Genomic DNA, 26,561 nt, shown 5'->3' with positions numbered 1-26,561 from the left:
TGTAAGTCACACTGGGTTACACAGCAGCATCCTGTGAACTAGTAACACTTAATGTTTGAATTAATAATTGGATTTTGAGAGTTACTGACATTAAAGGCAGGTTAATTTGGATCTTTTTACTTTTTGAGCACTGTATGGATCCTAGATCTGAGCTTGCATAGTGTCTAGGCTTAGGTCCAAATTAGAACTATGATTTATTGGTAATACGTCTGGAACTTCTCTTGCATTTGGGTACCTTTTGCACCAACTGTGCAACCTGGTGCTGCCCAGATTTCAGGCAGGGGATTCATTTATTCTTAGTGAAAGAAGACCTCATTCATGCTTCATAATAAGGTTGTTTCAATTGGGAAAATAAACTGTCCTTTAATTTCTCAAATGACAAATGCATGGATCTGTACAAGCGTACTATTACCTTATAAGCTACTGTCTGTGTTGGTTGCAGCTTTAATACACTTACAGTATCAGTTTTAATTACATTCTTACATGTTTTCCAAGCAGTAGATGTATGTCTGTGCTTTGTCAAGGATTGTTTTCCAGCTAGTCTGTGCGTGGCAAGATAGTGAGACTTGTTCTCAAACTTGTCAGGGAAAACCTCAGTGCCCAACAGGCTTTGGTTAACCAGCCAGTTGTGTTCTCAAAGACCATTGTGTCATTATCAGGGATGTGACTTCCTCATGCAAGCTCAGCCCAAAAGCTTGTCTTGTTTTTTCTCCTGAGCACCTTTCTGTATATTTTTTGTTATTAAATTTCGTTGTTTTTTTTTTTTTTCTATCACACTGTTCACTGAAATGATATCCAAGAAAACATAAATTGCTTCAAACTCTTTCAAAATCAAACTTGAGATACTGGTCTTCACAGCATTTCTTACGTACCTCCTGGCTAAACGAGAGTATGGATACAGCCAAAATGGGGTTTCTGGCCCTAGAGAAATGTTTCTTCTGTGCATCAAAGGGAACATATTTGAAAATTATCCAAAATTGCAGGCAACTCAACTGATTCCTACTGAAAATTGGAACGCATCTTATAGTAAAGTGAAGGATTTCTCCCACTGCTTTTCAACACTTACAGTAAGCCTTGCTCTCTATGAACAAGCATGCAAGCATTCATTATGTGTGAAATTACTATTGGGTCAAAATCAAACCAGATTTTGGGACTTTGACACCCAAAGTAATTTTATTCTCAACTTCGCATGTGTCCTTTCTTCCACTTACCCAATGGATCATGAAATAATTCCCAGGAATTTAGTGGCTAGAGTGTACACAACTTTCTGGTAAATGTCTCTCGTCACCTGAATGAAAGTTTAAAATCGATTTTCAGTGACTTCTTCTGTACGTTTTAGTGTTTGTTATTGAGTCCTCTTTGTATATAGCATGTGCAGAGTAAATAACTTCTGTCCTATAGAACATTTAGCCCCTGAAAGGCTCATCTTTCCTCCTGTATATCCTGAATTATTTGTGCACTAAATGCATTAAGATCTTACACAACCTTTAATGTGCAGTTGATGCTCATACAAGTTGGGGATGTGTGTATGTACAAACAGACATTTCTGCAGCAAATTGGCTACCTGCCTGAGCAATTTCAATATGGAATTGAGCACTGTTTTTGCTGAGCTCTTTAGAGGATTAACAAAAGAGTATGAGAATTGCAGCATGAAACATATCATTCCTACAAACATCTCATTTGATGCACTGTAAGCTGAATTTTGAAATCTTAAGAAGAATTTCTAACCCAAAGTTAGGAATACTGTAATTGACACTTAGTTCCATAAAATTGGAATTTTATTGTAAGTACAGGGCATATACTTGGCTGTCTGGTAAAAATTCCGTTCAGACTTTATGAAGTAACATGCCAAAAAATAATGTTACACCATAGTCTTGTGTATTCCTTGTAATACAAGACATATTAAACTTTTTCACTGATGATTTGCGGACAATTTTTCAGAAGTACTTACATCAAACAGGCAGAGTTTTAAAGCATTATAAAAGCTCTTGCAAGGCAACTGGAAGTGGCAGTTTAGTAGTCTGAGTAAATTTTTCCGGGTTAAAATTAGAGGACTTAAAGTACCCAGCTGGCACTGCTGAGCAAGCTAAGCAGAAAAGGCTGAAACTAGTTGGACATGGAGAATGAATCTAATAGGTGGTTTTCCAGAGCCAGGTTGAGATATTCTGACAAAATTCAGAAAAGTGTTCCTGAAGTTTTCAGAATGGCAACTTCTACCACTAAGCCATGTCAGGGTTAGACATTTAGACTTTATGCCTGCATGTGCAGTTGATTTACTGGGTGGAATCCCAGCCTGGTAAAAGCAAAGGGATTTTGCTCTTTTTCACTAGAGTCAGGATTTCAGATACCTCTGCAATACCGAATGACCAAGTGTACCTTCCTTAAAACACTCATGACAGTATTTTCAGCACATCTGTAAATCACTGCACAGCAAAATGGATTGCACATTTCATCCCTCATTAGCTTACAAAATCTTTTTCTTAAATTCAATAGAGAAAAAAGCAAAAAACTGTTAACTTTGCCTTTCTGTTTCTGTAAGTAACCTTCAAAAAGGAAAGCGTTTGGTTTTTTTTTTTTTTTTTTTTTTTTTTTGTAGTGTATGTATCTGTCCAAGGAATTCATTGTTTTTAAGCAAAAACTGTCAATAACTTTAAATAACGTGGACACATTTTGATGTCCTGACTCAGTTTTTACTTACATTGAGTAAGAACTAAATTTAAAGAGGGGAAAAAACATTTAAGATTTGTCTGAAGCAGGACAAAACACTTCAGGATGAAGTTGAAATTAATTGAGTCCATGTACTTAAATATAATTCTATTTTAAAATGCAGTTTGAAAAAGGAATCTTGGATCATACAAACCATGTTTTATGCCAAACAACACAAACTAAGTAAAACATAGAGGTGTTTCACTCTCAATTTGCCCTTTTAAGGTCAGAAAAAAGGAAATTGTCACACACATGCTGTCTTTTGTATATATTAAGGAGAGTTGTTATGAAGTGATTATTTTATAAAGGTTATACCTACTTCCAAACAGTATTTTAAACACTTCTTAATCACTTATAAAATAATGGCATAATCTGTGACTAGGGAATCTTGCTATTAACAGGATAGGCATCCTATAATTTTATCTCTTTTTACTAATTTGACATCTCTTTGTGAAAGTCTGATGATATTATGAGGCTTTATTCTTGTATTTCATTGCTAAGAATCTTATTGTTTAATGTACTAAGATGGTAGCTTGTGCTCAGCAATGTCTCAGTGTGCAAATCATTAAGAAATTCCTTTCAAGACTGGAGTGTAGCTTGTCTGTTAAAAGCTTATAATATGGCCTGTAATGAACATCTGATAGGAAAAAACAATTATCATGCAGATATCCAGCAAGATACTGTGTACAATCCAACTATGAACAATCAGATATTCTTCCAAAAACTGAATCTGAGGCAATAGGAATGGAAATTCTTTGGTGTCCCTGTGAAGGCACCCCATGGAGCAGAACAGGACGAGAGGGTGAAATATTCAGTTTGCAATCTGGACTGATTTTTAACAATGCAAAAGAACTGTGAACATAGACAGGGAATACCCTGTTACACAATACAGAAGTCCTTTGTCTTAGCAGTCATGGTTTCCTCGTTCCTCCTATACTGTTTTTGCCTGAATGACCCTTATTTTGGAATATGTACCTCCTGAGAACATTTAGGGAAAATGTAGACATTTGAGCTGCAGGAAAATGCTAGGAGAGTCAACTTGTTGGCTGCTTTATTTGTGTGGGGTTTTTTTTTTCATATTTTTCCTGAATTTTGCATTTTTCTCTTCCTTTTCACAGAATTGTTTAATCATTCTTGATACAATCTTTATCAGAACTAGTTTCCATTTTCATGTGATATTTTTCTATAGGATGCACTGAAAGTAAGCGGTGAATGCAAGTTTCAGCTGAAAATAAGTTGCACAAACGCAAGTTTCAGCCAGGCATTGAACACTATGTAATTTAATTTAATAACGCTCATTCTGTTCTCCAACAGACATCGATGAGTGTGAGACAGCTGGAATATGCATGAACGGACGCTGTGTGAACACTGATGGCTCTTTCAGATGTGAATGCTTCCCTGGCCTTGCAGTAGGCCTCGATGGACGTGTGTGTGTTGGTAAGATAAACTCAATGTGAGCAAGTCACTAACAGTGCTGAGGTATTAATGCTAAACTGATGGACAAATTAGAGTTTGAATGTAGAATTCACCTTTTTTGTTTTTTTTAATGGATTGATGCCTGTTAGGGTAGTGAATTACTACATTAGTAGATATTAATAGCTCTGGGATATTTACTTTGGTGACCTATTTTGCTATTTTTTCTTTCCATTTGTGTTTAAAGGGAAAAAATGTGTGGGCCAAATTACGAAATCATGTAGACTATATAGCATAGTGCTGTTGAGAGTGAGTGAGCAGGTGAGAAACTGCCCCATTTCTGTCAACCTAAAATTCTTTTTTTTTTCACTAAAGATTTAATTAGTCTTTCAACTCTTTAAAGTGGGCCATATCATATTTTTCACTTCCCTCTTTTTCTCTATAAATAAAGGAGGTTTGAGGTTTTTGATTTTAAAATTCTAACATGCCTATGTAGTGTACCACAATTGCTGTCATTAAGGAAATTTCAGTTAACATTCAGAAGCCTTGAAAATAGGGATTTTTCACTAATTTTTGCTTAGATATGTGGTTAATTTATCTCAGTTGACAGAGTTGCTATGGGCAGAAGAGCAATTTTTATTTTAAATGCAAAGGAAAAAGGAATTTAAAGTGTATTATAGGGTCAATAAAAGAGTTTTAAGTTAATTCATTACACATAAGAGATTTGCTGCATATTAAAGCCCACAGTGACAGTTTCTGTAGTTCACTAATGCAGATTAAGTCCTTAAATGTAGTAACTAGTTTGCATGACTGAACTCAGTGAAGCTTGAGGAAGAAGAATTTCCTGTCCCAAGTATAGCAAATGTATAGGTGGGTGAAAAGCATAGAGAAATGGCAAAAAATGATTTGTTTTGACAGCTGTTTCACAGTGTTTATGACACCAGAGCTAGATTTAAAACTTGTAATTTATGGCATTATAGTTGGTTATAATAGGATTAAGAGGGATTTCGTTTTTCAGATACTCATATGCGAAGCACGTGCTATGGTGGCTACAAGAGAGGACAATGTGTGAGACCATTAACTGGTGCAGTTACAAAATCAGAGTGCTGCTGTGCCAGCACTGACTATGCCTTTGGGGAGCCTTGTCAGCCCTGTCCAGCACAAAATTCAGGTACAGCATAACTACTGGTACATGTTCTGATTGAAGATGTTGCTAAGCTATTTTTAGGAAGTTAAAATACAGCTATGTATTAACGTTGAATCTTAAATCTGGAGGATTAAGTTGTCATACAACACATTATACATTTTGAGCAATCTGCTATTTTGCATGTTGGAATAGTATAAGAGATTTTTGGGGGGCAACAGTAAATGCCCGTATCTGTTCCAGAGTCATTACATGCATGAAAATAGATTGCTACAGAACAACCTCTAGTATGATAGATATAAATTACTGAAAGTGTAATTTCAATCTCAAATTATTCATGTCAATGTCTTGAGCAATTCATATATTCAAATACTTTTGTACACATGCAAGTCAGATATTTGCTATCTGAGTTATACATCATCCAAGTGTTCTAAATTGTATATATATACTTTGGATAGTCAGTGCAAAAATAAAAGCCTGGTTAAGACAGTTGAGAATATTTGAGTCTCTCACCAAAATCCCCACCAAGCGATGTTGTCTGCAACATAACTGCATTTTTGGCAAGAGAGGGATCCTAATCATTCTCATGGGTAGAATCTGCTTTTAGGAAAGCATGCCTTCCAAGAAGACTATACTGACACAATCCTTGTCCTAAAGCCAGTAAATAAAGAGACCCTGGTTTTGTGGAGGTGACTGCAAGGGAGCTAATTTGAAGCACAACTTTGTCAGGTTGTTCTTTTCACTCAGCAAATTTGTTGTTACAACAAAATATGCCATTCAATATGTAGCTCAAAAACATCTCACGCTGACTTGGTATCTGCTTTGTAGACAAAAATATTTCATGTTCATTTTTTGAATCTCAGTTTTAATTGGTGGCTTTATGTAAAGCATTAGAGAGAGAAGGGCAACTGGAATAGATCAGGCTGTTGAGCTTATGTGAACTCTTCAGCAAGAGTTTATTGGCCACCATGTTGTAATGCTCCACGTTATTTAGAATAGCGTAACAACATGGGAATTTTACCACAGCAAGGAGCCTTTCCAGCAGCCTCCGCTACTGTTGGTGGGCCCTTCATACTATGCAGTAGAGTTGAAATCTTTTGTAAATGTTGGACTCTGTATCACTGACTTCTCTTTTATATCTGAATTACTTTAGCAGAACACTTACACAAGTGGAAGCTATTTTTCATTTTTTGTCCGCCCTCTCAATTGTGTTTTTGATTTAAAACAACAACAAAAAAACACCTCTCTAAAAGTGTAACCTTTCTTTGGGCTTTGAGTGGAGGAGTAAAGGAGAAACTTTCTTGCAAAGAAACATTACATCAGAGGGATTGAAAAGAATCCCTCAAAGGAAGGCATTGTCCCTCTGCTCCTCAGAAACTCTGCAAAAATTTGTTCCATTCTAAACTAATCATCTTGTTAATGGATGTCCAGAGTAGGTGTGCTTTCACATTCAGTGACAGGGATTCAAGCAGGAAGGGGGGTAGGAGGGAAGCGGTATGCATTTATATGGATGATGAATTCCTTTGAGCTCAATCTTGTCATAGGAGGTTTGCCCAGCGTTAGGTCCTTTCTCTTACAAAGTCCTGTTCTAAGCTGTACAACACAAAACATCTTTGCATCACTTGATTTTGTTTGACAGAAGAATTATTCCATTTACTTATCCATCCTCATCAGGAGGTGCAGATCCTGAGTCTGCTAAAATGTTTCACAGGTTCAGAATATTGTGAGAACATTTATTTTTTTTTTAGAATTACCGAACGGCATTAAATATTAATATTGGAATAATTAATTGGTGTGTTGTAGATGATGAAAGTGAAAGCAGTGAGTTAGGAAAAGTATTCTAGTAAGTTTTTTGGTTTTGTTTTTGTTTTTTTCCAGCTGAATATCAGGCTCTATGCAGTAGTGGATCCGGTATGAATGCAGGAGGAAATGGTAAGATCATCTTATGTAATTCAAACTATTCCCGTTCTAACTGAAAGTATGAACCTGGATATTCTTCATTTGTTAAATATGCTGGAGGAGATGATGGCTGGAAAGAGAGGTAGGAAAGCTTATCTAGGTGAATGTTTGTAACAAAGTAGAATAGATGAATTTAGAATGAAATAAGTGGAACATGCCATTTCATCGGTGTGGCCTATTTTATGCCATTGAATGTATATGATAGCTGTTACAAAATAGTGTCAAATCTTTGGGCAGTTTTATTACCTATATGACTTAGAAATCACATAAGTCATATTTGCATTTTTCAACTGAAATGATCCTGAAGAATAAAATCATGCTGAACACTGAGCTTCCTTACTTATTTTCATCTTAGTCACAAAGGCCAGGCCGCAGTGCTTGGTTAATTATTACAAAGCAGGAGCAAGTGATTACTGCAAAAGCTTTGTGGTTGCACCATAAAAATCGCAAACCTTAAGTTAGTCAATGCTCACTAGTAGATTTACTGCCAGTAGAGAAGGAAAAACATTGAGAAAGGAGGCATGTTTGTTATCCTGGTTCATATCTATGATGCATGTTCTTTTAAATGTTTTTGGGCTAGAGACGGTCTTAAATCAGAGTGAAGGGGATCCTTTTTTTTTTTTTTTTTGGCTTGAGTGTGTATATTTAGGCATGAATTTGCTAATCAGAAATACATGATTAAAAAATTTGTAACAGACAAGTGATATTAAAAATGTAGCTTATTCTAGTCTGGAGAATTAGAAGGGAGAGTCTGCACAGTTCTGAACAATTGACAGTGGGATTTTTTGTTGTTGTTGTTTTCCTTATTTATTTTATTTTTTAACATTTATGTAGACATTAATGAGTGCTTACTGGATCCTGATCTCTGTCCCAATGGAAGGTGTGAGAATCTGCATGGAACGTACAAATGTATTTGTAACCCTGGGTATGAAGTGGATTCAACTGGGAAAAATTGCATTGGTATGAAACGTCCCACTTTTGTGTTGTGAAGTTTGATATGTGTGTTTATCCACCTTCTCCTTTTCCTTCAGTATTTCATCAGATCCAATAGCTGCTCTTCTGGATGATTTTGCTATTTTTTTGTTGTTGTTGTTTAATTTTGGTGCTTTGCAGTGCTTGTGAAGTCCTTCAATGTAAGGATACAAGTGACCATCACTACTGATAGTTCAAATCACTGACAGTTTAGATCAGTTCACAGATGCTCCATGAAAAGATCTTGCAATTACAGTGTACTATTAGAAAAATCTAAGATCACCAGCATGGTAGGTCCTTCCAGGAGCAGCAGTTCTCTTGTTCCACTTCACATTACCATCAAAAGCACTTTACTTTAAGCCCTCTAGATTCCTTTCTTCCACTCCTGCATTACTGCATTGTTCCAAATTTTTTTGTACAACTGATAAGAAGTTTCTTCTAGCTTACTTTTAAAATTTGCAACTGTTTTATGACCACTTGATGTTGAACTAATATTATCCTTTGACTTAGCACCATCAGCACTTATCCCTGAAGTGTTTATAAAGAATCATCATAACCTTTCTCAACTCTGTTGCCTAAACTGTCCAAATCCATGCTTTCAGTCTTGTCATAAAAGCAAAGGACACAGCCTTCTCTGGCACAGAACTATCCCAACCATTAATAGTCTTCTGATGACATCCAAGCAGTGTATTCTGTTGATCCCAGGAAAATCCTATCTGGACTGATTCTATGAGTGAATGAGTCTTTTCTCAAACATGTGTTGTACTCAGGAATCAAAGTCAACTTCTAACTAGGAGTTACACTCAGAACTCTCTATTCTCAGTTGCCTTCAACGGATGAGTTCTGGTTTATAGCATGTTAATGTTATCTTCTAACTAAGCTTTCAGACTTTGGTGATTGCTTTTTATTTCTCATTCATGTTGTCAAGCTTAATTGAATTATATGATTAAAGAATTGTGTGATTCTCTGTGTTGGCAATAATTTCCAGTTTATTGTTGGTTGTTGTTTTTGGTCCCATTCATTTTTCATTTCTACATTCAAAAAAATTTTTATAGGACCTTTCCCAAGACTGATCCTTGAAAAGCATTCCTAATATCATCTCTCCATTATGATGACTCTCCTTTTTAATGTACCCTACTGTAATATCTCCTTCAGCCAGATCTGGATCCACCTTAAAGTTCTTAAATTCCTTCCCGTTTTCGCCAGCTTTCATGATAATTTTATTTAGGTTCTGTATTCTCTATTTAAACCTAAATAGCTTAAGTCACCTTTGTTATTCCAGTCTGAACTATCCACTATCTTATTTAAAAAAAATCTGAATTGATCCATCTTTGATAAAAGTCATGATGTAATTTATCCCATTTTCCCATTTCTTCTTTGGCTTTGATTATCCATGTCCCATTTCAGTGTCTGTCTGTAGCTTATGGCATCCCTTCTCTTCTCCCCTTCCATCTGTAACTTTTCCAGCTGCTCCCCAGCCCGCCCTGTTGCAGCCCACATCCATGCTCCATCACAGCTGTTTCCCATTCCTCCATAATGTTCTACCTGGCCCTCTCTCAATTTTTCTGAACTCCTGTGAAGCTTCCCACACGGTCTGCTTTATTCTGCAAATCTCCCTGCCTTTCCTAGTACTTCTGCTGTTCCCAGCTGCTGAGCTGACCCTCTGAGTCTTTCCAACTTCTCTCAACACTTTCTGAGGCCTCCCTGACTTAGCCAATTGTTCCTGTCTGCTGTTGGGGTCTCTCCTGATCTTCACCTGCCGTTCATGGCCCATTGCCACCTTCTTGGAACTTCTCTCTGATGATCACAGCTCTTCCAAAGATTTCCTAAGGGCTCTTGAAATTTAGCACTGGCATTTCTGTTTAAATTTTTCAACTCTGAAACAAGTGTAGATTCACATTGGCCTTATTAACCACAACATCTAAGACAATTCAGAGCAGACTTGGCAAAAAATGGTGATATAAAGACCAGAATGACAAGCAAATCTTTCCAAAGCAATCATCTCCTCTTTGCTTTCATGAGTGTGGTGGCTATTGCTCAGGGAATTAGAGACTGCATAGACCTATTCCATAATGAATGCAAGATGAAAGTGTGATTCTCAGCTTTATTTTAAACAGTGTTATTGCTGTCATATACTATGAATTCATGTAGAAATCAGGTATACTCTTGTAAAAGCAAAATAGCCTTCTAAATAATAAAGCACAGGAGAAAAAGCACTACAAAAATATACAGAGAAAAAAAATTGCATTATTCCATATTTAAAAGCAAAAAGAAAATGATAGTTTTTTGTAAGTAATATTTGTGTAGTTTGAATTCATATAACTTACTGCTTTTGTTATTTTAATGAGTTTTCATGAAGAAGGAGGGTGAAGTAAGTGGGATCTTCAGTATAGTTTTAGTTGACTTGGAGTAGTCATTTCCATTTGAAATAATTCCAAACCTGTTATCTGCTCAAAAATCTTGAAATCTATTTAATGTCTGTGATAAACAGTGCAAGACGTGTATGAATATTCTTTCTCTCTCATCTCTTTGTCTCCTTCTTCTCTCCACACACACAAAACCTAATGAAATGTGGCTACAAATATGGAAATTTTATTTTAGTTTCTAGTCTAGGAATGTTCTCTATCTTAATAGTTCTTAATTTTCATTATAGATATCGATGAATGTGCACTGAACATGCTGCTTTGTGACAATGGGCAATGCAGAAATACCCCTGGAAGTTTCACTTGCACTTGTCCCAAAGGATTTGTATACACTCCTGACCTAAAAACATGTGAAGGTAATGGATAGCACTTCATTTCATTCTAATTTGATTCATTGGGATTGTTCTTGTGTTGTGTCAGATATACTTTGAATTCTGAGATTATTGCATATAGAACATAAAATAAAAAGAAAAAAAAAAAGGAAAATGATGTGGGGAAGTAGGGGAAAGAGGAGATACCATACTCAAACGTGAAAGTTTTAGATTAGGTAAACTTGTGGAATAGCCCGTGTCGGGTCTGTACTAGCACTCCTTACTGATGACCATCAATTGGCCTGCATTGTGCCAAGAGTGAGAGAAATATGGCAGTCACCAGGCTTTACAAATCTTTTCTCTTTTTGTGGATAAGACAGAGCCAGATAGGTCCTTGTCTGAATCCTTTTTGATCCATAGACAGGATGTGTGTCAAATCACTTAAGCAATATAGTATCACCACAAAAGCAGGGCAACAGGTGGATATCACAGAAAAGTGAGATGCTGCTGCTGAGTTCAGATGTTTAATATCCTAATGTGTTAGAGTGTCTTTAGGGCATATGCATCATTAGCTTCCTGTGAAGAGCTTCATGACTGAACCAGAATATGAGGAACCCTACTATTAGAAGAGCTTCTACCAGTTCAACCTCAGCTGATAAAGGCCATGTGTATTTTTGTTAGTGTTTCCTGGCACTAACAGCAGTGTGCTTCTCTTACAGATATTGATGAGTGCGAGTCTAATCCCTGCGTTAATGGGGTATGCAAAAACACACCAGGCTCTTTTGCTTGTGAATGTTCTCCTGAAAGTACTCTGGATACAACAAGAACTATCTGCATAGGTATTTATTCTTCTAAAAATATTGTTTTCTGGTTGAAAATGTCCGGTGACGTTCAGTTTAGAAAATACTTTGGAATAACTTCTGTAGTTACGTTTAGTGGAAAATGTTCCAGAAACAATGTTTAAGTGTTTATGTACTCGTAGTAATGATGAAAACAAAGTGTGACTAGCACATGGGAGTGATTTCATGTCAGATTTGAAAGAGATAAAAAGTTTTGTAACTCATAGGTAAGAATGATCAGAGCATTTCTTCAGGACTATACTCACCCATTTAAGTCCTCCTGCAAGAGGGGTAGACATTCTCCTTAAGATCTGATCTCTGGAAAGGCCAGGTTTTATTTTGAGATGAGGCATAAGTAAGTTGTGTTTGGCTAAGACCAGCTCTAGAGAGCCATGGATAAAGCTGTGATTTGCTCATTACAAGGTGGACTCCTCAGTTCTTCCTTCAGCTCTTCTGGAGTGACGATAATTTATAGATATTGCCTAATTAGAAAAAAATTATCGAACTGTAGTTCAGGGAGGTCCTCTGCTGTCTCCTGCCCCTCCTTGATGAGAAGATCCAGACTGGGGGACCTGGTAAAAAAGTGAAAGATCTAGGAGGGATTCATAGCTACCCTGTTCTTCTGTGTGTACCTTAAATGTGAGTAATAAGAGAATTACCATGACTGAAGTCTTGAACGGTGTTGAGATATTCCCTGTTGGGATTAATAAACATAAACTAAGAGTTACAAGAGCTCTTTGCTGAGGTGACTATAGGCTGTAGTCTGTCATAGGGGAGGATAAATTAAGAGGTTTTAAAATAAATTCAGATCTAATACGCTAAGTTAGGATGAAAGAATGATTCTTTTTATGGTTAAATTCAGATGTATTTTCAAATATTTTCATGTATAATTCTAACTATCTGTCTGACAGTACCTTTTCTTTTTTCCTGACAGAAACTGTTAAGGGTACCTGTTGGCAGAACATGGTAGATGGAAGATGTGAGATAAATATCAATGGAGCAACTCTGAAGTCTGAGTGCTGTTCAACACTGGGTGCTGCTTGGGGTAGCCCATGTACGCAGTGTGAACGAGGTAACACTCTCCATTTGTTCTCTTAAAATTTCCATTTGCAGCTCTTGCACCTCACAACTGTGACATTACAACAGCCTGTCCATCTTACTTGAATGCATGAATAATTAACACTCCACACAGGGGAATAAGCTTAAGAAGATTAGCTGTTTAAAAGCATCTAGCTATCAAATCCCTGTCAGATACCCACATTAAAAAAATAAAACAAACAAACAAAAAAACCCAGCTTTTATTCTCAATTAATCCATGAAATTGTAGAAGACTGAGGAGCTGTTCTATGTCTTCTTTAGGTTTGCTTTATTGTGATGAAAGTGTCATTATATAAGATATAACATATATTCTCAGGAACCTAGGATTTTTCCTCTTCTGAGGCTGGTCCACGTATTGTCATAGAAGTTTGGTCACATGCCACACTAGAAACTTTACTTTTTCTATTATGCAGCACTAATTCCTTTTTCAGTCTGGGGAAAAAAATAAATAAAAGAGGTGTCAAAATATTGAGAGGTGGCAAATAGCTCTAACACTAGATTTTATAGTAAACAGTTTACAAGTTAAATTCTGAAAGGAGAGGACCACGTCTACAGCTTGTAATTTGCTGCATAACTTTAGCATTGTTTATTATAGTCAGTGATCTAGAGTAGTTAATGATGTAGCAATTGATGTGTGCTCCCCAGAGCTTTCAAGAAAATGTTTGCAACAAATGGATCTTTGGTGTGGTAATGGAGGGAGAAGAGAGAGTAGCCCTTATTATTATACTCTGTGATGATACTGATGATCTGGAGAATCATATGGTTGATCAGAGTTGTGTTATCTGCATATGCACTTGATAATTAGACTGTACTGTGGGTTGAGCTGGGCACCCAGGGGTAAGCAGGTGAATGCAGAAATGTGCATGAGATATTATTTATACATGCTGAAAGCTGCTAGTTTGTTCAAGTCTTCAGTTCATCTTTGATATCTCAGCAGAATCCATCCTCATCTATCGTTGGTAAATATGTCTGTAATGTGCTGAGACCAGATTAAATGAATGATTTGAACAAAGCAGGAATAATATAACCATATTGGGGTAAGCTAGCTAAGATGCACTGGAGGCAAAACAGGATAATGGCTGACAGTATGCATAGTTTATGTATGACCCATCTTACCTCTTTATTATTTCAGAAAATACTGAGATATTGTCTAAGCATTCAGACCACTCACAACAATAAACTGTAGATAATTTTTCACATGATCATTCTTGCACAAGAAGCTAATGGTGAGTTTTGGACTATGCAATTCTAAAAGGTCATTTTGTTTGTTTTACAGACCGAATATGCCAAAAGGGATTTTCAAGAGTAAGAGGAACAGTATGTGAAGGTATTTATTGTTGCCTTGACATAAATCAGAGCTCGAATGAAAAAAATGCCAGTGTTTTGAGTTAAGTGGTTAATTTAGCCTCGAGGAACACTAAGCCAAATTCTTACCTCGTATGATTCTATTGATTTCCTTAAAGTTATGTTAGGGATGAATTTGTTTTCAGTTTGTTTAACATTCTTACATACGGCTTATCTCAAAGCACACACTTGAAAATGCAGTATCTACCAGCGTAAGGAGATGGCTCTCCCTTCAAATAGTATTTAATATGTAACCTATGCAAGCAAATAATGCATTTTATATATGCATTAAAACTTGGCGTTATTGTTACAGTATGCAAAACCATGACTATGCTATAGAAAAGGCATGTTTAAAGAATACATTTCAAATGAAAGCTTTTTTTCTTAAACTTAGCTTTTTTTCCGTGTAACATTATATTAAACAAGACATGTTCCAAAGCATAGTTATTGTCCTACAAAAAATGGGCATCAGCACACAGTTAAACTTTGGTTAAAGAAAAGATTGAACATTTTTTCAAATGTGTAGCTTTTTGCTTGATGACTCTATAGTATTCTGTGAGAATTGAAGGTCCCACCCTATTTTTTATCTTCATCTCAATTGATTTGAATCCCTGACAAAGGACTGCATATTTCCATAATATGCAGAAGCTCAGAGTGTCTTGTACTGCTATGGGTCATCCTGACTGACAACATCTGACATGACACTGCAGTTAAAATATTTTTAAAAATTACTCCCATATGTAGCTTCCATAAAGAAACATTGTTCTTCTCTGTAACAGAAAAATAAAATAAAACAAACAATAACAACGAAAGAAAGAAAGAGGAACACCCTCACACATGTTCTTTGCTTTCCAAATGATGACTGAATACCTTGGCACATCCATGCTGCAGACCCATTGTACATAACTTATTTGACCTCAGCAACACTTTTTGGAGTAAGTGAAAGAAAAAGGGAAAAAAAAAAAAAAAAAAAAAAGTGGCCCCACCTTTCTCTATTCACAGGGAAAGTCTTAGAACATTTTCAACACTGCTGGGATGGAAAATTTATCCTTCCAAGATGTAGACATAACTGTTTTCAGCATTTCCTTTACTAGCACTTTGGATTACATCTATTATATGCTTTCATCTTTCTGATTTCAATGGGACCTGGATAGCCCCAGATATTTCAGAGTACTTTCCCCTGGTTTTAACATATTGAAGTGGTATTTGGGCTTCAACCAATGTAAGCATTTTTCAAGACAAGGGAAGAGCTCTAGGAAATTTACTGGCAAGTGAGATACAGGACAAGGGAATAAATTTAGTTCCCAAAAGGTGATACTCAGTTCTCCCATACATAGCCCCTGTAAAATTAGTAATGGAACTTGTGCAAGGAAATAAGCAAACTAAATTGGCAGTCTTCCTCTAGTTTATGGGTGAGCCCTGGAATTGTCAGCTGGAATATTGTTCACAAGCTGTGAACCGTGTTTCAGTGGTTTCAAATAGACCCTTGGCTTCACTTCCTCCCTTCCAGTCAAGATGAGCCTTTTATTTATAATATCTAGTAAAGGGCAGAGGCCATCGATGTCCACTTGGACATGTATCTTCCACACTGTTCCGTGCAGTTCGAGTGTTGCAAAGACAGTTCACTCTAGGAGTTTCGTTTGGAAGATCAGTGAATCCAGCCTACCCACTTCTTGATTACTCTCTATACGTGAGTGTTCAGCTGTAGGCCGATCATTTCTTTCTGATTGCTTGTTCTTATTGTCTGTCTTCAAAATTGTTATGCTTCATCTTGGGTCATATTTAAGCCTGGAGGCTTTTTTATAGAGGCAGTTGTGAAGCATATGCTTTTCACAAAGGACACTAGTGGGAGTACCCACCAGTCATAGGTGGTCATAGGCTTTGATTTCAAACAGTGTCGTAGTTTCCAGACATTCAGAGGTGTGCCTGAAGAGGCAGAAACAGTAAGAGTGCAAAAATATCAAAAATATTACAAAATGCAGCATAGCTAAATCTTGTCAGAATAACGCATGTTCTCATTATGCACTTGCCTTTTTCTTTCTTTGCTGAAATGAGTTAAACATATGGACCCCAGTGAAAATAAAAATTGGTACTGTTTTAATTTTTTGAGAGGAGAAGGATGTTATTTTTTAATTTGACTTCAATATATGTAGGAATAGCAAATAATAACATGTAATATTCATGATCATCAGCTGTTTTCTGTAATTAGTTGATTCTGGCTAACTTGCATAGGAAATCATAAATATTTGCTAGTTTTTTTAGGTCATATAAACTTCTCTGGCTTTGTATTTTATCTTAAGCATTAGAACGTTCATTTCTTTTTCTGATTTGAGGATGTTTAGTATGCTACTGATTACTTTTATCACATTTTGATTGGAAATAGATGTAAATGAATGTGAGGTGTTTCCTGGAGTCTGTACCAATGGGCAGTGTGTCAATACTCTGGGATCGTTTGTTTGCCAGTGCCCAAGTGGAATGACTTTAGATGCTTCTGGACGGACGTGTCTTGGTAGGTATTAATTCTGTTTACAGATCTAATAGGGAAAAGCAAATCCATATGGTGAGCAAATAGATTTTTGCTGCTTGTTTTCTTACAAATAAGGAACATTACTTTTGTTGATACTAGTAATTTTCAAGTAGAATTGATCGGGAACATGAACTCTGTTCAACTGGAATATGAACAGATTGCAGCAGTAAAAGTCCATCACCGTCTGCTGACTATTTTAATGGCATAGATTTGGTTCAAAATTATTCATCTGACAGATCTGTACAGCTGATCTTTGCTCTTCATCATGATCCCCACCAAAGTTGGCAAGGTCGGAACGACGGTGGTGGGACCACTGTAGACCAGCACCATGGCTTGTGGGGAGCCAGCCACCTTGTGTATCTTAATGGGGTGTGCAACAGAATATCTGAGTTTTGTATGCTGTCCATCCAAAGCACTTTTGTCCCTTAATAATAGTAAATGCCTAATGTTTGTCTTAGAATGAGGTATAGCTTGTATCAATTCAAGGGCTTTATATAGTTACAGTAAGTTGGAATGCTTAAAAACAATTTTTTTGATCCAAAATATGCTCCTAGTATTGAGCACTATTTTACACGAAACTTTAAACTTATTTCAGTTGTTGGTTTTCAAGTTTACTGTTAATATTTTGCTGTTAGGAGCTATGCAGTCTCAGCACTCAGTGCTTAAATCCTCAAAAACATGGAGCAAATTGTCTAGTGAAGGGATTCTGGAAGAGGAATTCCTCAGCAGTGAACTAAATTTTCTCTTTCTCTCTCAACATATTGTTCAATTGCCCAACAGACATTCGCTTGGAGAGTTGCTACCTGCAACATGAAGATGAGCAATGCACTGCACAAATACCAGGCCGGCACCGAATGGACGCTTGCTGCTGTTCAGTGGGGGCAGCATGGGGCTTTGAGTGTGAGGAATGCCCTCTGAAGGGATCACCTGAATTTGAAGCTCTTTGTCCCCGAGGGTCTGGGTTCTCTACAAAGATAGAGATAACTGGGAAACCTTTCTCTAAAGGTATGTGATGTGTTTGTGCTTCTTTGCTACTAAATCCTGCTGGTTTTTCCTTTTGATCTTCTCTTGGTAAATTCTTGGGAGTTGATAACTAGGCAATTCATTTATCCTGAGGTACACTTTAAAATCCCATTAGGTTTCATGAAAAATAGGGCTAGAATAAAACATGAGATTGTTTAGTCTGTGTCAGATCATTAAAAACCGTATGGCATTGCAGCCTCAAAGTACTAAATCTCTGTCTGCTAGCAAAGTTAAATTATGCATGACTTTGCCTCCTGTGATGCATCTAAAGACATCTCTGGCTGACGAAATAGCTTTGAAAACCTGGCACCTCATACTACAAGAAGTGGAACAAACTGCACAGTTTGCTTTGGACACATGGAAAGAGCAGTCTTTCTTACATGCAGTATTTTCAATTCTACTGTGGAGCAAGCAAGGGAGGTTGAATAATTTTGATAATTTCTAGTGGAGCTACTATGAGTAGCAGAGAAAAATGTTTCCAGCATGATAGCTCAAATCAGCAGAATTGAATTTACTACAGACTACGTTTGTTATGATTGCTCTTGGTAAAATTCCAGCATTAGTGCGAATCACACAGTGACACCCTGATGTCATGTTTTGAAAGCCATCTTTCCAGGGTTTCCAGTGGGATTAAGCTGGACGAAGCACAAATGGATGTGAATACTTAAAGAAAGCCAGTTACCAAAACTTAAACATTTTGAAATTTTAAAGGATGAGAAAATATATGTGAATGACAATTGCTGTTGGTAGTTTCAGTCTTAGTTTTATAAATAGTTGCTAAGTTATTAATTTTACATGAAGAAATATGACATGTGCTATTAATTACACTCATATTTTCTGTGACTCATCATAGTCACATTTTTTCTCAGAAACCAGCAGATAGAGTAGTTCTTCTGGAAGTTCCCTTTGTAGGTTTGATCTTCCATCTGCTGAAATCTTATTGTTGACTTCAGTGAGCTACAATTAGGTTCTGCAGAGCAAAGGAAGAGTAAATAGTGTTTAATAACAGAAAGTGACTCTGGCAGTTGCATTGCAGAATGTCTATACAGAAAGCAGCATCAATTTATGTAGTGCGTCCTACAAGTTTCCCAAAAGGGGGGACCACTATCATAAGAATGAATGACCTCTGAGGTCAACATTGTTCTTTTGTGTGCTGGTTTCACAATAAGTGATAATATCATATCCTTATCATTAAAGGTGCAGACAGGGAGCTAAAAGGACTGTGAAAATGTGGCTTTTTAAAGAGAATATGTTGTCAAGCTCTTGCATAGTCTGTGTCTCCTCTTTCTCAGACATTCCCTTTCTGAGGTTTCAAGGCTTAAAGAAGAAGCAGGAAATCTGTGCAGTGCCAGAATAGCATTGCACTGAACAGAGATCTTCTTTAGCACCTTTGTTACTTTACAGATGCTGTGAGACGAAGAATACTTACCTTCCTGGAAAGCTCTTCCAAAATCCATTGTTAAAGAGGATGATGATATAGTTGCATATGAATGATTGTTGCTATGTTGTGGGAGGTGTAAACTGCATGTGTAAATTGTGATTGGCTCCTTACTGCAGAATTCACATTTTTACTAACCTGTCCTCCTTGGAAAATTTTGGACGTTTTGCTAGCTCACTATACAGTGAAATGCCTAATATCAATCCATTTCATTTACAGATATCAACGAGTGTAAAATGGTCCCCAGTCTTTGTACTCATGGAAAATGCAGAAACACCATTGGCAGTTTTAAATGCAGATGTGACAGTGGATTTGCCCTTGATTCTGAAGAGAGGAACTGTACAGGTAAGCTACATGGATCTCTCACTTGTAGCTTTGATTTGGAAAAGGAAAAATTGGATTACTTTGAAAATACTGTGGATGTTATTTTGTGTTGCAGATATTGATGAATGCCGCATCTCTCCTGATCTTTGTGGCCAAGGCATCTGTGTCAATACTCCTGGGGACTTTGAATGTGAATGTTTTGAAGGCTATGAAAGTGGATTTATGATGATGAAAAACTGCATGGGTATGTTTTTTTATAGGCACAGGTGTGCAGTAGTATCCTATGGAAGGTTTATTTCTGTGAAGCACTTGGATTATTTTAAAATCCTGATTGTGCTTCAATTTAGATCCCTCTTATTTTTGAATCTTATTAAAGCTCACTTGAACTTTGACTTGATTTCTTCTCTAAACATGAATTCCTTAGCTCTGTAGGATGCCAGAGCATAAATGAGCAAGGGTCAGGATTTTAGGAGATTAAAATTATCTCAGGAGTCCCTAATGCAGTGGGTGGGACATCAACCTGTCAGGTTAAAGCAGATGAAAATCTGTTTATTTGTTTGTTTATACTGCACTGTGATTTAAGAGATAGCTAGCTGTAGTGAAGGTTCCAGAGTCAATCTGGGCTGACGGAGCTGTGAGAGGCAGCAGACTATGGGGAGAGATGGATTCAGTCAGGATGGGAGAGTGTTTCTTCGCCTGTAGAAATCACCTGCCCCAGCGCGTATGGTAGTGCAGGGCAGTGGCATGCAGGGGTTGTGTGAATATGGTGCATGGAGCAGTCCTGTGCCTTGTGTTAGCATGTGGACTGGGTACCTAGGAGGGCAGCAGGGTCGGTACTTGGGAAGGGATTGGGTAAAGAGGTATGCTCACAAGAAGTGCAATGCTGAAGCATTATCTGGGCTGCTGTGGTGGCAGTGCTGGATCCTGCTGTGATTTGCCTTCCTTTCTCCTCACAGACATCGATGAGTGTCAGCGCAATCCCCTTCTCTGCCGAGGTGGCACCTGCATCAACACAGAGGGAAGTTTTCGGTGTGATTGTCCTCCAGGCCATCACGTATCACCAAATATCTCTGCATGTATAGGTGAGACATGGAGACAAAATCAGTATTATGCACAACTCTTTATACTGATATTGTGCTGCCCTGGCATTTATTTTCTTGCTTGAGTATACTTTCCCTGCAGACATAAAAATGTGTTTGTCCTTTTCTTTTGCAACAGACATTAATGAATGTGACCTAAGCACCAATTTGTGTCGAAACGGACATTGCGTCAACCTGATTGGAAAGTATCAATGTGCTTGCAACCCTGGCTATCAGTCCACACCTGACAAGTTATACTGTGTTGGTAAGGACAAAACCTTCCCATAAAGTCTACGAATGGGGAAGATAAAACAAAAATAATTGTTTCTAGTAGTTAAGACATTTTTATTTGTGATTCAAAGATCTAACCATTTCCTGAGAGGAGTAAAATTACGACACTGCTGTAGTTAACTGTCTATATCTTATTTTTCTAGTAAATCAATCACAGTGCATAAATTTGAATACAGTTTTAAATGGCCTGACACTTCAGGCTTTGATCATGAAGCAAGAATTCTTTGTTAACTCCTGAGTTCTATATTTTATTAAAAATCTGTATTCTTGAGACACCATGAAGTAGAATCATGTGGCTCAATGGAATTTTTCCTTCTTTGATCTGCAGTCATCTCAAATATGAAGCTTTTCCTGTAACTGCTTCCCAAAAGCCACATTTTGTAAATAACATTTAGCTTAAATAATCTGTTACACACTCCTGTATTTGCTTACATTTTAATATGCAATGGAAATGCATGTAAAAATCTGCAGGCTTTAATTCTGCCTAATAGATAATCCTTACAAAAATTCTGTTACCTTCATGACACAGTGGTAACCCAACAGTGATGTTTTTATACATAAACAGAAGTTCAGAGGTGTTTATGCAGTCAGATAATCTTGTATTTTTTCCACTGTGGTTTGTCTGACATTCAGCCTCTATTCGTAAGCACTTGAATGTTCAAGGAGCCTGCAAATCTCAAGTGTAGAAGCTGGATTGCTGCTGTTCTGGAAAGCTAGCGCAAGTATGCCCATGAAATGTGCTTTAAAGTAAATAATATTGTGGGTTTTAATTGTAATTTTCTCCATTTTAGATATTGATGAATGCAACATAATGAATGGTGGCTGTGAGAACTTCTGTACAAACTCAGAGGGCAGCTATGAATGTAGCTGTAAACAAGGATTTGCACTCATGCCAGACCACAGGACATGCACAGGTAAGGAGATTTTTGAGCTTTTCTTCTGTAATATATCATTTCAGAATTTTTTAAATTGACCTTTTAATTTTTTTTAATTAAGGCTTTTATTAAAAATATGCTGTCAAAATAATGTAATTAATGCATGGAAGGTGAAGGTCTTTTTCTAAAGAAAAGATCTCCAAAGTGTCAAAATTTGACTACTGTAGGCTAAATTGCTTTGAAGGAAATTAGACGTTCATAATTTCAGTGAGTGTACGAGTGGATTGTGAGTTTGGTAACAAAAGGCTGTGATTTTTTTGGTACTAGATAAATTTATTTCCCTTACACTGTTATAACAGATCAAAATCTAAAATGGAAAACATCATTGTGAACATAAATCAAAATGCCATCTTTGTATACTGCATAATTATACCGGAGGGCTAATTGGCAGAAATGCTATAAAATTGGCTATTTTATCCTGTGTGTTATCTGCTCTTAAGCAAGCAAAAATAAGTCCTATTTTTAATCTTTATTTAGTTGAGTGCAAATATGCTGCAATACTTCAAAACTGAATGACCTTTCAGACAAACTAAAGTTTGAATAGTCCTAAACTTTCGTAGGAAACAGCTCTCCTGCACACTAAGCAGAATTGATGAGAAAATTGTTAGAGCTCTGTATCGACTTGGTGTTCTCCTTTGGGATTCATAATCCCAGTAAGTGAATTCTGCCTGGTTACAGGAAAGTTATCACATAGGTTAATGGAATATTTCTTCTCTGCTCTTTTCTTACTTCTTACTGCCAGCTGTTTGCCAGTTCCTTGAAGAGCATGAGAAATATAACAGGTTTAATCCTTTGGAATAGAATTGCCTTTCAAGTTGAACAAATGAGTTTTCTATATAGAATTAATAGAGAGAGCTCACATTCAGAATTTGTAAATATTTATAAGCCTCTGACCAGAGTCTAATTTACCCTGAGGCCGCTTGCTACCATTACAAAGGATAAAAGAGCCTTTGAATTATAGTTAAATTCGATTTCCCCCCCATTGAAAGATTACACTGTCACAATTCTGTGAAGTAGCCAATCTTCAGCAAGCATCCGACCCTTGTTCAATGTGAAAATTCTAGCAAATTAAGTATTTAAAAACATAAATACTTAAATTAGAGACAGTTTAATTTAGCGACCAGGGATAGGTCAATTTTCTAGTAAAGGCAATTCCATGCAAAAAACATCAGTGGTGTTTTGGGCACCTTTTCAATGCAAAAAATAAAACCATTTGATCAAAATTGTCCCTCAACCAAAATCTAAACTTGATAGGACTAGATTGTGTGTACATGAGAGGGAAGGGAAGACGGGGAGAAGGGATCTGTGATCCACTTTTCTGTTTTCTTCTTCTTGACTTAACTAGGAAATGAATAACAAAAGTGTGTGTTTGGGAAGTCTTAGGGATTTCCAGTCTGCAGGCTACAAACAGTTCTCCTCTCTTTTCCCCTACTTGCCCCTTGTCACCCAGACAAATCTCTAAACCCAAGAAGAGAGTAGATCAGAGCATTCTCCTCCCAATTAAGCTACAGCGTTTAGAATAGGAAATTATAATCTTTTCCTTTTCACAGTTAAAGAGGGAGGGAGAAATTGTCTTTGCTGAGTGGAGAACATAGGTTCTCAGAGTTTTTGTCACACATTAACTTGATGTTAAATAAATCCCTAGAGGTCTATAGTTAGGTCTTACCTGGTAGGGGAACGTTGAAGCATCTGATGGTGTTAATTTTTGCATATTTATATCTTACATGCACCCTGAAAAATCAAATTCCACTTATAGTCTAGCCATTAAAAGCTATTAACTATTCATTTTGATTTTATCCTCTAAGAAAGGCTTGAATGCAATTGCTAGTGTGTAAGGAAGTTTACGTAATTCTGCTGATTTCTGGAGACCTGTTTATGTGTTTAACAGAAAGTATCATAAACTCCCAACAACTGATTGCAGTGGGGAGCTACTGATGTCGTGCTAGAACAGGTTACTACGGTAGAGCAGGATGCTATACCAAATCTGTTATTTTTTAACCTCATTTCTAAAGCCAATTCATAGTGTTATAATCCTGTATTTACAGAGAAACAGTGATATTTCCTGTGTACTATATTCGGCTTAGTTTTTTTAAAAAATATGTAAATAGTGACAATGAAAACATTTTAATAAGAAATGCTGCCAATAGTTGGGATTTGAAGGATGAAATGCCAGATTTTCGGTATTACTACATATCTTTCTGAGCATATCCAGAAATGACTGTAGATACAATTAATGATGGGCACAAATAACGGTTATATTTTGGTCAGAAGTTTTTTTCCTACCATTTGTGTAGCCAGATATCAGCTATCTCTTGATGTATGTCATATACTGATGGCAGAAATGCCAGACACTTTTGGATGTCAAGTCAAACTCTACTCAAGAAAATATCCAGAGCTGTGAGGGGCCATCTTCACCACTCTTTTATTATCTAAAAATGCTGCCTTCTTCTCATGAAGAGAAATTGTTTGCATATATAAATATATTGTGAATATTCAGTCTGCATGTTGAAATTTTGATCTCCACCCAAGGTTAGTGAAAGATAAGAAAAAATATTTTTTGCAGCATTTTCTACTTTGCAGGGAATGTCTGATTTTTGTATGTTGTATGTTTGTACGAGGTACATGATTTGGGAGCACTGTAACCAGAGTATGTGAAATAACTTTTTTACATTTTCTGCTTGCACTCTGTGTGAACATGTCTTTTATTTTTAACATCATACAAAGCTAGAAGCCATTACAGAATACATTTCTTGATAATTGAGCTGGTAAGAATGCTGTTCAGTTCAGTAGTAGGTCAGGTTTGAATTGGTGAGGTTATGCATAAATAATCTGCTCAATTAGGAGAAACAACAGGTTCTTTGTCAGATGATTTTCCCCCAACTGTGAAATCAATACAGTGACAGGTTAGTAAATAAAGTTCTTTATTTCTGTCATTATTATCCTCATTTCTAGAGCTTAATTTTGCATGTTAATTCAAATTCCATTCCAAATTAAATTTCCAGGCTAGTGTCCATGCCAACATTATTTGCTCTTAAAGATGAACAGGGATGGGTCAGCCTTCTTCCTTGCAGAAGCTGTGTATTCACAAAAACACTAGCTGCTAGAAATATGGAAGCATAATGAACATAATATTTTAAGTTAAAGTGAGTTCATTTTCTGCAGCTGCATAATTACTGCAATCCACAATAGACTAGACTGATAATGAGTTACACCCTTTCTCTCAGAGGGGGTTCCTGAATTTTGTGCTTTTTGTGCTGATTTTTTTCCCATGGAATCACTACACAGTTTCTGATTTTTGTTCTTGCTGGTCTGTGTTGGTGCTGACGCAGGGAGATTCTAGAAATTTTTAAAAGAAACACTAACATAATCCCAGAGACTTTGAAAGACTCCAGACGCTAGCATGGCTGCATTAATATAATGAAGTGTCTGCTTCTGCAGTTGGCCTCCATCACTGATGGCTACTTTCAGGAACTGAAAAAGCATCTTATATGCTAGCAGATGTAAATATGTGTCTGGGCTGGCCAGTCAACTGAAATGCTAATAAGTAAATAGATGAAATAATTATATATATACGCATTAAAATACCCATTCCCTACCACCTCCCCCCAAAACCCCAAACAAACAAACATAAAATCTCTTAGTGAACTAAATATATGTGCTGTACTTACTCCCATCATGGGCTTGACTCCATTCGTCCAGTTTTCTAGTTTGTTACCACTCTCAAGACATGCATATAAGACAACATTTTTAAGTTCTGTGAAATCTGAATTTGACTTCAGAGCTTCCATTGACTTCAACAGTGGTGGATTGTATCTCAGAATCTCCAATTACATGTAGCCATGTTGTGTGACAAAGGTTCTGTTTCTGTTTTTTTGTTTTTTTTATTTTGTTTCTCTTAATGACTTTTCTACTGACAAATCTGGTTCCCACTCCTCTTGGATTCAGAGGGGAATGTTTAACACTGACTTTACCAGGAAGGATAGATTACTCATCATGAGGATTTTGCAATATACCACTTAGTTATTTACAGGGATTCAAGCTTAATTGTGATTACCGGAGCATTAAATGTTTGCTTGCCATGATTATGACTGGTTGCACTGCATAAAGGTAACCTGTCTAAGACATATTTTAATCTGAATTTTCCCTGCAGATATTGATGAATGTGAAGATAATCCTAATATCTGTGATGGAGGCCAATGCACAAACATCCCAGGAGAATACAGATGTCTTTGCTATGATGGATTCATGGCATCTGAAGACATGAAGACTTGTGTAGGTAAGTGAAAATACCTCTTTTACAATCCGCCTTAACTAAGGAAAAAATATTTATTAAGGCACTGTTTCCAAGTAGACATACAATGATACTTACAGAGTATTGCTCTTATGCTCTAATTTTGGCCACCTGAAAATAGGAAGAGCTCCAGTGTACAAGCTATGTTTATCACATGCAGGTGTAATGTCTGTATGTTCCTGTAAACTCCCAGAGCAAGTTGAAAAGCAGACATTGTGATCTATAATAGCGTATCTCTGGGTGCTCTTCCAATAAGATTTTATGCAGCTAAAATCAAAGAGGGTTTGTAGAGAGGAACTGCAGATGAGTGACACAGGAAATTTTCTAGCAAGTTAAGTTGTCAGTTCTGATTTAAACTAGTCACCGAATCAAACTGTATTCAAGTACTGTGCTTTGGTAAAGTAGAGAAACAGTGAATCCAAACCAAATTTTCCATATTTAAAT

At 36.7% G+C, this 26,561-nt stretch overlaps 1 protein-coding gene across 1 annotated transcript in view; it reads left to right on the top strand.

The window, feature by feature from the left end:
• The window catches only part of FBN1 (fibrillin 1), a 142,397-nt gene that overhangs the window by 67,772 nt on the left and 48,064 nt on the right, over nucleotides 1-26,561 (top strand). Inside the window, exons 15-30 of the mRNA XM_010717420.2 lie at nucleotides 4,021-4,143; nucleotides 5,138-5,290; nucleotides 7,142-7,195; nucleotides 8,057-8,182; nucleotides 10,848-10,973; nucleotides 11,648-11,767; nucleotides 12,702-12,839; nucleotides 14,142-14,192; nucleotides 16,593-16,718; nucleotides 17,517-17,741; nucleotides 19,417-19,542; nucleotides 19,637-19,765; nucleotides 20,478-20,603; nucleotides 20,740-20,865; nucleotides 21,683-21,805; nucleotides 25,977-26,102. Of these exons, the coding sequence (XP_010715722.1) occupies nucleotides 4,021-4,143; nucleotides 5,138-5,290; nucleotides 7,142-7,195; nucleotides 8,057-8,182; nucleotides 10,848-10,973; nucleotides 11,648-11,767; nucleotides 12,702-12,839; nucleotides 14,142-14,192; nucleotides 16,593-16,718; nucleotides 17,517-17,741; nucleotides 19,417-19,542; nucleotides 19,637-19,765; nucleotides 20,478-20,603; nucleotides 20,740-20,865; nucleotides 21,683-21,805; nucleotides 25,977-26,102 (1,998 nt within the window). The remainder of the gene's footprint in view (nucleotides 1-4,020; nucleotides 4,144-5,137; nucleotides 5,291-7,141; nucleotides 7,196-8,056; nucleotides 8,183-10,847; nucleotides 10,974-11,647; nucleotides 11,768-12,701; nucleotides 12,840-14,141; nucleotides 14,193-16,592; nucleotides 16,719-17,516; nucleotides 17,742-19,416; nucleotides 19,543-19,636; nucleotides 19,766-20,477; nucleotides 20,604-20,739; nucleotides 20,866-21,682; nucleotides 21,806-25,976; nucleotides 26,103-26,561) is intronic.

Source organism: Meleagris gallopavo, chromosome 12 (genome assembly GCF_000146605.3).
Source record: "Meleagris gallopavo isolate NT-WF06-2002-E0010 breed Aviagen turkey brand Nicholas breeding stock chromosome 12, Turkey_5.1, whole genome shotgun sequence".
In the NCBI taxonomy this organism is placed as follows: Eukaryota; Metazoa; Chordata; class Aves; order Galliformes; family Phasianidae; genus Meleagris; species Meleagris gallopavo.
Note: the sequence above shows the minus strand (reverse complement) of the source record. Positions and strands in the feature narration are given on the sequence as shown.